We start from the raw sequence: 11095 nt of genomic DNA, 5'->3' as shown, positions 1-11095 counted from the left end.
TCAAATCCCACCTTTATATAACAAACAGTCACAATCAATAAACTAAAACATTTCATCATTTTGACGAGGCCTGATTGTCAGATTAAAAGTGCAGTTTGAAATAAACATCCTAAAGCATACCTTTTATTTAGCCCTGCATTTCTGTATGAAAAATGTTTTATTATTGATTTAATGTATTTACTGGAAGTGGAAAATCAGCATAATTAACAGAAGTAAAGGCTTTCAAACATCCAGCTGTGTGTGTTTAATCTATATAATGTGCTTCACTTAGTGAAGACGTTCCAGAAATAAATGAATTTTTTTATAATATTCTAATTAACTGAATGAGTCTTTGTAATCAAACCACTGTTTTTTAAAATAACTACCTGTAAGTTAATGATTACAACAATTGCTTCCTGTCAAACTGACTTTCTTCATATTCTTTAAAATATGTCAGAATTATGGGAAAAATTAACTTCTCCATATTGTTTCAGGCATGTTTGCTTCTGCTTTTTCTAGATGAAAACAACATCAGCATCGTTATACAGAGGGCCTTTCTTCCTGTCCCCAACGTACATTACAGATTTTATATAAAGATATATCGGAAATATTACATTTCTTCAGCTTATTTATTCCTGTCTGTCATCGGCCAAATGTTTTTGATGTCACCGTGGGCAGCTTTGGCACCAGCGGTTCCTCCATGATTAGTTTCTTCCTCTCCAGATCAGATCTGCCATGTGAAGAAAGCATGGCAGGAAAAGTGGCGACTGCTACAATGAAACAATTGCTCTGCACTCTGGATGGTGTCGGTGCATGTTTGCCACAGAGGAAAGCGGATTGACGTCAAAATGTTGACAAGAGACTCAGATCATCAAAGATGTTGCAGGGGGAGACTTCCAGTAGAACAACACAAGGCTTTGTCCTTCTCTCATGCTGCGCACCGGAAAACGCTCTTCATGATCCCATAAATATCTTTTTGACAGCTTTATGGAGAGACTCCACATATCCAGCGTTGTGCAGCGTTCAACTGTGGATCATACTAGAAATTTAAATACACTTTTTCCCCCCTTTGTTTTGTCTGAAGTTAAATCAGACCAAACTTGGCTTGTTTAGGGTCAGTTAGAATTACCAAAATAATTTCCATTTGCCAATCGCCACAATAATGAGAGAAAGAATATGTGAGAGATTTATTTGTTAATATCTTCAAAATTTACCTTAATATCCTTTTAAAATATAGGGGTCATTTTGGTATCACTTTATGTGAAGGAGTGTTCATGAGACTGACATGGCACTGTTATAAATGTGACATAACACCAGCTATGAACATGAAGTTTTTATGAATGTTTATGACTGTTGTTATGAAGTGTCATTTGGTAAATAATGACACTTTAATTGCAACGTTGCTTTAAAATTTGCTTTAAAAGTCAGATAAAAGTGTCATTGTCTCATTGCCATATGCAAACGCTGCATAATACTGAATTTGATCAAATTCATACGAATCTTTTAAGATTGCAGTCATTTTGGGATGGCTGAAATAATTTTTCTTCAGACCAAACATCTGCAAAAAAAAAAAAAAAACAATTCCATATTTGTATCGTATAACAAAAATGCATGATAAAAAATGAATTAAATTGAGTTGAACTGATAAATAACAGTTTGTTTCATCATGCAAAACAGATTTTGGATTTAAAATTCAATTAATTTGCTTCCTTTTGGGGCTTTTGTTAGGGTGGATCGTTTTTGACCCGTAGGACGAGGGAAGTAAACAGAATGTTAGGATCGCACGAAGGTTAAAGCAGCCAATAGGAGGGGGAGGCTGAAGCTGGCTTCACTTCCCCTGAAGGAAAATGGGTAGACAGAGGGGTTTATAAACTCCTGCACATGTTTTAGCCTGATGCACAACCAATCATTGTGTTTTCACTGCTGCAGTGAGGAAACAGCTGACCTGCATGAGCCGGGAAACTGGCTTGTTGTGAAACGAGTCTGCTGTGTTAAACCTGCAAATTGCTGCAGGTTGTCTTCCTACTTAGAGAAAGACTTTAGCAGAACTCTTCTGACAGCTCATTGTAATCTCAACTCTTGGGCAGCTTTGTAACTTATTGACAGCGATGTACAGCAGCGGCTATTCCCAGGTCAACAAGTTCAGTCCAGAGGCTCAGAAGAAGATGCAGTACCGTTCGAAGGGCAAGAGTTGTGGCTACTACATGCGCATCGTCTTCTTCTTCTCGTCTCTCATCCAGTCTCTCATCATAGTCAGTCTTGTGCTGTTTCTGATCTATGGGAACACGCAGGTATCTGCCTCTTCAACTCCTGACCAGGACCTGGAGAAGAGGTTCAGCCAAATCTCCATTGAAAACGTCGCCCTGCACAACCAGAGGAAGAACCTCACCAACCTCCTGAACGCCACCCTCACTGAGAAGGCTAAGAACGACTACGACCTGGCTCAGCTGAAGATCTTAGTCAATAGGTCCATCGATATTTTCAAGTTCCAGACCATGGAGATGGTAAGAAAAATAGAGAACACATTGTTAACTAGTGTAAAATTTTGGTGTAAAATGCTTAAAAATAATAATAATCAAATAAATAAATAAATAAATAATAAATAAATAATAATAATAATAATAATAATAATAATGATGATGATGATGATAATAATAATAATGCATGTTTAGGAAAACTGAGCCTATGTAGTGTTTCTACAAAAACCTGAACATACAGAAAGCAATGCATTTTGGGTTATATTCAGAGTAAGACGTTCTGCACAAACAGTTTGCAGCAGTAGTTCTCAAAAGCTTGTGGAAGACAATTGTTGAGGAATCGACATTTCCATCTTATTAATGTGTCTTACAATAAATATCCAATACCACTCATGTCTTTTATCAGCCAGAGGTACTCTGAGAGCTTTGGGAGATTTTGGCAAAAATACCATTTTCCTTTCCTGCATCAGAGTATTTGAATAATCATCAAAACATCCATTGAAGACTTTAGGATGTAAATGCAGTAAATGTAGGATGTTGTATGTCCAATCATTTGTTTTACTGTCTGTGTATTACTTTGGTTTTATTTCTGCCTGTTGACTTGGCCAGGGCTCGCTTGTAAGATTTCTGATCTCAGTGGGACTTCCTGGTTAAACAGTAATAATAATAATATTTCACATATACTTTTAATGCATTTGGCACACATAGGAATTTTGGGCTGAGGTAGGAAGGTGGTGGGGTTTCCCACATGTCATGTCCAGCCCCGATTAAATGCATCTTACGTTCTATTGTGAGCTGATTCCACATGTAGACTGTTCCCCCGTTTGTCAGTCTGACTACTGTAACTTATTGGTTGATGTATTTATTTTTTTGTCAGCTCCACTGAGAGCTGTTTCTACAGAGTTTAAATATACACACTGAGGAAACAGAAGGTGTTCCAAAATTAGGAACGTGTAGAGGCGTAGCCACACATCTACGCACAAACAACAACATAAAAGTGGTAATGCAATTATTTTTCCATGTTTCTGTAGATGTTTGTGTGTGTTACTCAATATTGTGTTTAGGGGAACTGAACTTTTCGTCCAGCTGAATATTTTTTTGTGTTTGTAGAAGAGAAGATAAAAAAAAATGTAATTCACAAGATCAGATCCAGTGTGCAAAAAAAAAAGATGTGAATGCCTTCTATCATTCTTTGAAATGGCCTTAAATATGTCCTGATTTTTTGACTCAAATCTATCATCATGAGCTTGAGGATTTCCTTTCAGCTGATTTTTACAAATCAGTGGCTTTCACTTTAAAGTAAAAAAGTTATTCGTTTTAATAGAGTTTATGGTATAAATGGCTTTTATCAACTTTTGTTCCTCTCTTTGTTTCAAACAATGTTTGTATTTAATTTTATGCTAAATTGATTCCTATTATTGAATTAACTTTAATTTAACTTTACGTGCATTGCAATGTATTATACATGTATTACATGTATTTACAGTTTGTAAATGCATGTAGTGTTTGTAGTATTGAACAGTTGGTCACACTTTATTTGAAGGGTTGTGCATAAGATTGACATGACACAGTCATAAACATGACATAACAGTCATGGACACGAAGGACTCTATGAATGTTTATGACTGTTGTCATGAAGATCATTCAGTAAATAATCACACTTTAATGCAAAGTTGCTTTAAAAGTTGCATTAAAAGTCCATTAAAAGTGGCACCTTTGCATTAAAAGTATCATTATTTACTGAATGACCTTCATGACAAACATTCATTCATGAAGACTCCTTCATGTTCATTACAGGTGTTATGTCATAATTATGACAGTGTCATGTCAGTCTTATGCACAACCTTTCAAATAAAGTGTTACCGAACATGAGATATGGGATTCCTCTTTTGCACTTTGACAACTCCTCAGGACCTGATTTTATTTGTATTAAGGTAAAATTTCAAGAAGGTACTTGGAAATAGTCTTTGCACTTTAGTTACTAATTATGTTAAATCCTGTCTGTTTTGTGGATGTTTAAGTTCAGCAAAATCACCTTTGTGACATCAAACTGTGACATTAAAGAAAAATTTTCAACTTTGACTGCAACATTTTGAAAAACGTGCCGCAAAATATTTTGGGCCACAACAATCTCAAAAAGAGAAGAAAAAAAAACATCTCAACATCCTCATTATATTTCAATGACAATCCTTCACAGACTGAGAGACTAATGTTTTTTTTTCTTACTGTTTAAACAGAAACATTACGAAATGGAGCTGATGAAATGCAGAATGACATGTATGACAAGCCGCCCTATGAGTAAGTATAATACTTATTCAAACTCAAAATGTTTTATTTAAACCAAAAACACTCTAATCTCTGTAATATCTGTATGTATCTGAAACAGTAGCTGCCTTTATTCACTGATATTTTGTGTTTAAAGCTGTCCAGCCTGCTGGGGACTGTAACTGTGGGCTGCTGACTGAGCAAATGAAAATTAGACTTCAGTTTTTGGATTCCAACTTTACTGCAACAATGAGGTCAATGACTCTGGAAAAGGAGCAGATTGCTAAAGAGAGGGACAACCAGCTCCTGGAAGCTATCCTTCTCAGGAAAGAAAAATCCATTCTGGAGAAAGAGCTGGACGTCTTCAAGCAAAACGCTAAGAACGAGTTTTCCCAGTTGCTGGCTCCTGTCTCCGACGTTTCTAAGGCTTTCCTGGAGAAGATCGACTCTCTATTCCCTAAGCACATCGCGTTCCAGCTCACCTGCGCAAAACAGAAGGAGCACCTGGAGCAGATCCACACCAACTGCACCAGCCTGTCCCGTGAAGTGGAGAACAAGCTGCAGCACTATCTGAACGTGGTTGGAGAGCAGGTGTCAGACATGCAGATCGAGAACACCCGCCTAAAGGCAGAGAACTGGAGGCTTTCTGAGGACTATCGCGAACTCACCCAAAATCGCACGGGCATTATGGAGCAGCACAAACGCAGCAGAGAAGAGCTTCAGCGGAAACACGATCAGGAGAAGGAGAGACTGCTGATGGACAAGATGAAGCTGACTAGTGAAAATAATCTCCATCTTCAGAAACTGAAGTACAAAGACTTAGTTATGGATGACCTGAAAGGCAAATTAATGCAACTCAACACATCATGCATGGCAAGGGTAAGAATCACCACTGAGGAATTTTTTAGATTCCTCCTGACTTTACACAAAATACAGTGAAGAACACAAATCATTTGAAAATATAATCTCTACAATGGATTATTTTATTGACTACATTCAAAACCCAGAGCAGAGATTTATGTAAATAATTACAAGGAACATTTACACAATGTCCCCTTAGCTATATTCTATCTCCACCCAATTGTTGTGCAAATTCTGAGCAAACGTTTTAAATGTTGTAAAAAAAAGGAAAGAAAGAAAGAAAGAAAGAAAGAAAGAAAGAAAGAAAGAAAGAAAGAAAGAAAGAAAGAAAGAAAGAAAGAAAGAAAGAAAGAAAGAAAGAAAGAAAGAAAGAAAGAAAGAAATTAAGCCTGTTTCCATCAGGTGGTTTGGAGTGAATCAATCAAGCTACGTAAAGTTATTTAATCAGATGTTGATGCTGCACATGGCTGTAGTGAACAGGAAGTAAAGGTTGGAAACTATTCTAAACAAGCAAAAAAATCAGTTATCGGAGAATTCAAGACAATGTAGGAAGACAATGACCGCCCTAGCTGAGTTTCATGCTCTTCATAAGTGTTGTAGAATTGTCTTTTGAGATATATTAAAACAGAGGGAACAGAGGGAGCACAGAGAGCTGAAGCTGCTAAATGTTGTGTAAGAACAGCTGAAGGACTCCATGTTTGATGAAACAGAGAGCTGAACCTGTTGCCATTATTGTTGTCCCCGCATTGTTTTGATGGGCACTTTCATGTTCATTTGCTGCGGTCTTTTTATTTCAGAATGCATTTGGTGGATACCTCGGAGGGGGCCCGGGCTCACCGTCGACCATACAGAACCTATTCGGGACTGGCTTGTCAGACGGTGGTGGTTCCAGCTATTCCCTTTCCAGTTCTTCCAGTTTAGGTCAAAGTAGAACAGGAACAGCTGGGTCAAGTTCAAGCCAGAGTAGTGCTGGGTCAGGACTCAATAGGGCTGGATCCACAGGAGCAAGCTCAGCAAGTTCAACCTTCTTATCCTATGGTTCAAGATCAAGCCTCGGTAACACTGGGTCAACATTTAATCAGCAGGGATCAGCTGGAACAGGCTCAATAAGTTCAACCCTCCAGCAACCCAGGTTAAACCCAAGCATGAGCGTTGGTTCAGGAATTAACAGACCCTCAGGCCCGGGATCGTTTGGGTCAACTCTTGGCTCAAGCGGGACACAACCAGACAAACCAGCAGAGAGTGGGAGAAACCTTCCATCCTTTGGGTCGTCAGTTGGGCCTTTGGGATCCAGACTAAGCCAAGGTTCAGCTGGGACGGGTTTAAACAGTCCAGCTTCAGGGGGGAAAAGCTCAGCAGGCTACGGGTTGGCATCGTCATCTGTGTCGAGTGGCTCTGGCAGTTCAGCTGGTAAAGTCAGTTCATCACCATCTTCGCTTTGGGTTGATTTTGGTCTTGGGAGCAGCAACTCAGGGCAAAGTAAGACAGGAAGTGTGCCAGGGAAACCACCTACTGGAAATGGGAATGTTGGAACCGGGTCTGTGTTTGGTGGAGGAAGAACAAGCGGACAGGCGGGTGGTTCAGGTAAGACTAACCCCCCAAAATGTTATGTTTTGGTTATATCTGTTAATTTTGTGATCCATTTTCAGGAGTATTTTATATGTAAACATTTTGGATGTTCAGAAGAACAGTTCCTCTGATGGTCTCCATGGCAACAGTCTTCAGAGTCACATTCTGATTTTTAACCCAACCTTCTCGGGTTCTTAAACTGGGTGTAATCAGAAATTCATCCCATCTCATTTTATTTTTTTCAGTAGCTTTAAACCCGGCTCTGACTTCCTGAGATAGAATCTACATGTAAATAAGGATGAACTCCCCTCTTTCCATAACCCTTCCTTGTATCAATTAAGTCCAAATTATAAATAATACCATTGGTCCCTTCAAAACCATTACTATTTGGAATACACAGATGATTTACAACATGTTCTATTCACACTTTAACATCACAATGCTCATAACAACCTGGAGCATTTATGTTTAATGATAATGACACATCATTTTTCTTTCTCTGTTTGACCATTAGTCATTGCCAAGCACATCCAGGACCTGCAGCGCTTTGTCAACCCTCCTGCCCCACAGTGAGTATCAGCATTCTGTCACAAAGGGGGCAAATTTAACTGAATTTTGCTGCTGACTTTTTCATTATTTATTTAAGGGCTTTTGGAGAATATTGTGAGTGTTAAAAAAAAGAAAGGAAAACAAATCATAAATAAAATATACAGTGTATTCTTTAAATAAACATGAGACGGTACAGTGTCACCAACTTTGTGAAGATGGACCAGGCATGTTAGCATGAGAGCCTGACCCTCTTCCTCCTCACATCATCAACAATAACAGCCACTAATTCACTTTTTCTCTTTGTGTTTTCCTCTCAGGGAGAAGCAAGATCTATCCAGAATGTTGGGTTAAACCAAAGGAAATACACGTGGAGATGAAATAAATATTTAGATGAGAAAGCTCGTGGAAGGAATTTACAACAGGGATTATGCAGGTTTCTCATTTTGAGCTCATGTACAATGACTAGCAAAATGTTTTTTTTAGTATTTCCCACATTTTTAGTCATGTAATAATCACAAACTTCCATGTATTTTATATTTTGTTGGGATGTCATGTTATAGAGCAACACAAAGTTGAGATTGTTTTGGAGCGGAAGGAAAATGATGCATGGTTTTTAATTTGTTCTCCAAATGAAAATCTGAAAACATGAATTAATTTAGTATTTATCCCCTTTGGAGCGATGCACCATCTTTCTCTGCCATTACAGGCATACCCATCTTTTTGGGTTTATCACTGTCAGTTTCTTCACTTCTTGTCACTGAAATTATCGGCAGTTCCTCTAATTAAAACAGATTCTGTATGGTTGAACATCTGTGGTTTAAATGGGCGCAAATGAGCAAAGAATGCTTAATTTTTCTTTCTTTGCTTTTGGAGTTTAGGTGCTTGGGTGCAGTGGCAGACAAGTTAAACAAAAAATATGTAGATGCTTTTTATTTCTTTTTTTGTTTTTGCAGATTTTTAACATTATAATGAGAAACCTTTAAGTAAAGGGATAAAACCCTGTCATTTTAACTAGCATCCAGTCAAAGTCCCGATTCGCTGCATAAGAAAACAGCAACAAGCAGCTTCATCATGTAACTGTTTCTCTGATATGATGCGATAAGCAAGCCTTCATCCCATTCTGCAGTCCATTTACTAGTTAAAGTGCTTTTGAAAGCAATTGATTTCAGTTTATTTAAGGTCATCCTCGTAAAGGGGGCAGAATGCATAGCACACCACATTTCTCAGATTTCTATTTGTTAACGATTTCATTTTGAAAACCATGTAACATTCCCCTTTATTTCACAGTTATCCTTTAATTTTTGTGGATATCTCGCATAGAACTGTGTTGAAAACCTCAAGACATATGAACCTTTTGCAAGGCACTGTGTTGAATATAAAAAAATAGAATGTACAATACATAGTTCCCCAGTTATGTCTTTAATATTCATCTACTGAAATTTATTTGAAAGCTGCTTAGTTCTTTTACCCTGAAAATTGTGCCACACATTATATTCAACATGTCATTCTCAGCATTTTTTATTTTTTTTTGTAAATATATGAAAATAAACTATTTGATGGCAGGGATGTGCACCCAGAGCACCTGTGGACAAAACTAAAATGCTCTGTTTTTTAACAGTGTGCTCTGAACAAGGAAGCATTTCTGGATTTAAAAGCCACCCTCACCACTGGCCCATATTTTTGTACTTTTACTCGACAAAATGTCAGTATTCTGCACTCTTTTCTGTTGTTTCCAATTACATTGTTAAAGAAACAAAACCAACCAAGTGTTGAACATTATTAAACTTTTGCTTCAGACCTCATGTGGCTATTAATTTGAAATATTTATACATACATCCCATTTAGGTTGTGTCTTTAACAGCAAACCGGTGGCTGCCCTTTCCTCACCCGAGCACCTGAGCCTCCTGATGTCTATCTGTCTGTCAGAACAAAAGCATGCCTTTGTAAACAAAGCTATTTAAACTATTACCCCACTCAGACCTGGAAATCACTGTTTGTCCCTTTTTGCGTCACCTATTGTGTAGCTAATTGTCTGCAAAGTGACTCCGTGGCCCCTGCTGCCACGGTTACTGGCAGCAAGGTTTAATCCTTCCACTGTGTTTATATTTACCTGCCAACCTGTCAGCAGACAGAGGCAGACGGATGAGGGGAACCTTTGCTCACAGTGTCGCGTACGTGCAGGCTCCAAAAACAGCTCCACAGTTCTTCTCTGCCTAAAGATCTGGTTCCTATCGCCCAGATGGAGGCACTAAACGTCTCTCAGGTTATTCAGAAACGAAAGGCAGTTGACATTTGTCATATTTTACTCATTCGATATTTGATTGTCATGTTTTGTATGGTCTTCACATGAAATATGAGGGAGTTTTTTTTTATTTTTATTTTTTTTATTTTGAGGACATAATTCTATCAACCCTAATTATGATGACTTAACAAGCCCATAACCTTTGGATTAAAAAAAGGAGGTAGATGAACAGACAAACATGTTGGTTGCACCAAAGCCCGTTTCTATAGTTGTCCGTCCGTATGAGGACAGCTCTGCCCTGTCCAAAGGATATCCTTTGTTTAGAAGAAACAGTTTTTTCCACATTTGGGATGTGCAGCTCGTTGGAGGAGTAGCTGTGAGGATAATAAAGGTCAAATGGGTGGATGCTTTGGGAATCATCTTATTAAAGACTCAGATAAAACATGTATTCAGATAATTTCCACTGTCACCATGATGTTCATCTGAGTAAGCATACTTCCTGTCGGCTTATCTCAGGATCCCAGACAACTCCTCACATGTCAGCATTCTCTGTGGATGAACAGGAAAGATTATGAGTAATTATTGTTTTAATCCAGCAGGGAACAATAAGTGAAAGAAGTACATATATGCTAACTTATCAGTTTGAGTTAAATTTTTAGTTATGTTTACAAACTAGTAATAATGCAACCTATGAATCAAGAAAAAATAAGGAAAACATTAGGGCTGAAATAATTCATCGGATTAATCTTGATTAATCGAGTACTGACATAATCGTCAAGGAATTCAGTAATCGATTCATTGTTAGCTGGAGTAAACATACAACAAAAAGGCCATTTGCTGAAAAAACAACACACTGAGAGCAGCAATCAAACCTAAACTGTTCAAAAGTGTGTACATTTTGCTTTTAACATTAAAAACTTTATCACTAAGTTCTACTTAGAGCTCATTAAGAGGAGTAATTTAATTTAATCAAATTCTGTAAAAAAAACAAACAAAAAAAAAACATAATCTCCAATTATGTTGGAGCTTCTCTTGTCCAATTTTGAATTGGTAAAACCAAAACTGATGACCAGATCAGCCATACTGCTGTTAAGTCATTCTGAAAGAGCTGAGCTGTTCACATGTTGATGCTGGAAGAATGTATTAATTAAAA

General features: G+C 37.7%; 1 protein-coding gene across 1 annotated transcript; it reads left to right on the top strand.

Annotated features, from left to right (window-relative positions):
- The first annotated feature begins 1738 nt into the window (after window positions 1-1738).
- Window positions 1739-9502, top strand: plvapa (plasmalemma vesicle associated protein a). Its single transcript, XM_014976714.2, has 6 exons — window positions 1739-2483; window positions 4694-4754; window positions 4879-5600; window positions 6380-7166; window positions 7666-7720; window positions 8018-9502. The coding sequence occupies exons 1-6, from the start codon at window positions 2088-2090 to the stop codon at window positions 8049-8051; spliced, it is 2055 nt and encodes a 684-aa protein (XP_014832200.2). The 5' UTR covers window positions 1739-2087; the 3' UTR covers window positions 8052-9502.
- The last annotated feature ends 1593 nt before the right edge of the window (window positions 9503-11095 follow it).

Source organism: Poecilia mexicana, unplaced genomic scaffold (assembly GCF_051168715.1).
Source record: "Poecilia mexicana isolate PSO_F unplaced genomic scaffold, ASM5116871v1 scaffold_17, whole genome shotgun sequence".
NCBI classification, from domain to species: Eukaryota; Metazoa; Chordata; class Actinopteri; order Cyprinodontiformes; family Poeciliidae; genus Poecilia; species Poecilia mexicana.
Note: the sequence above shows the minus strand (reverse complement) of the source record. Positions and strands in the feature narration are given on the sequence as shown.

Coding starts and splice junctions, on each gene's coding strand:
- plvapa (XM_014976714.2), top strand. CDS start 2,088: ATGTACAGCAGCGGCTATTCCCAGGTCAACAAGTTCAGTCCAGAGGCT. Junction 5,601..6,379: donor ACACATCATGCATGGCAAGG/GTAAGAATCACC, acceptor TTTTTATTTCAG/AATGCATTTGGTGGATACCT. Junction 7,721..8,017: donor GTCAACCCTCCTGCCCCACA/GTGAGTATCAGC, acceptor TTTTCCTCTCAG/GGAGAAGCAAGATCTATCCA.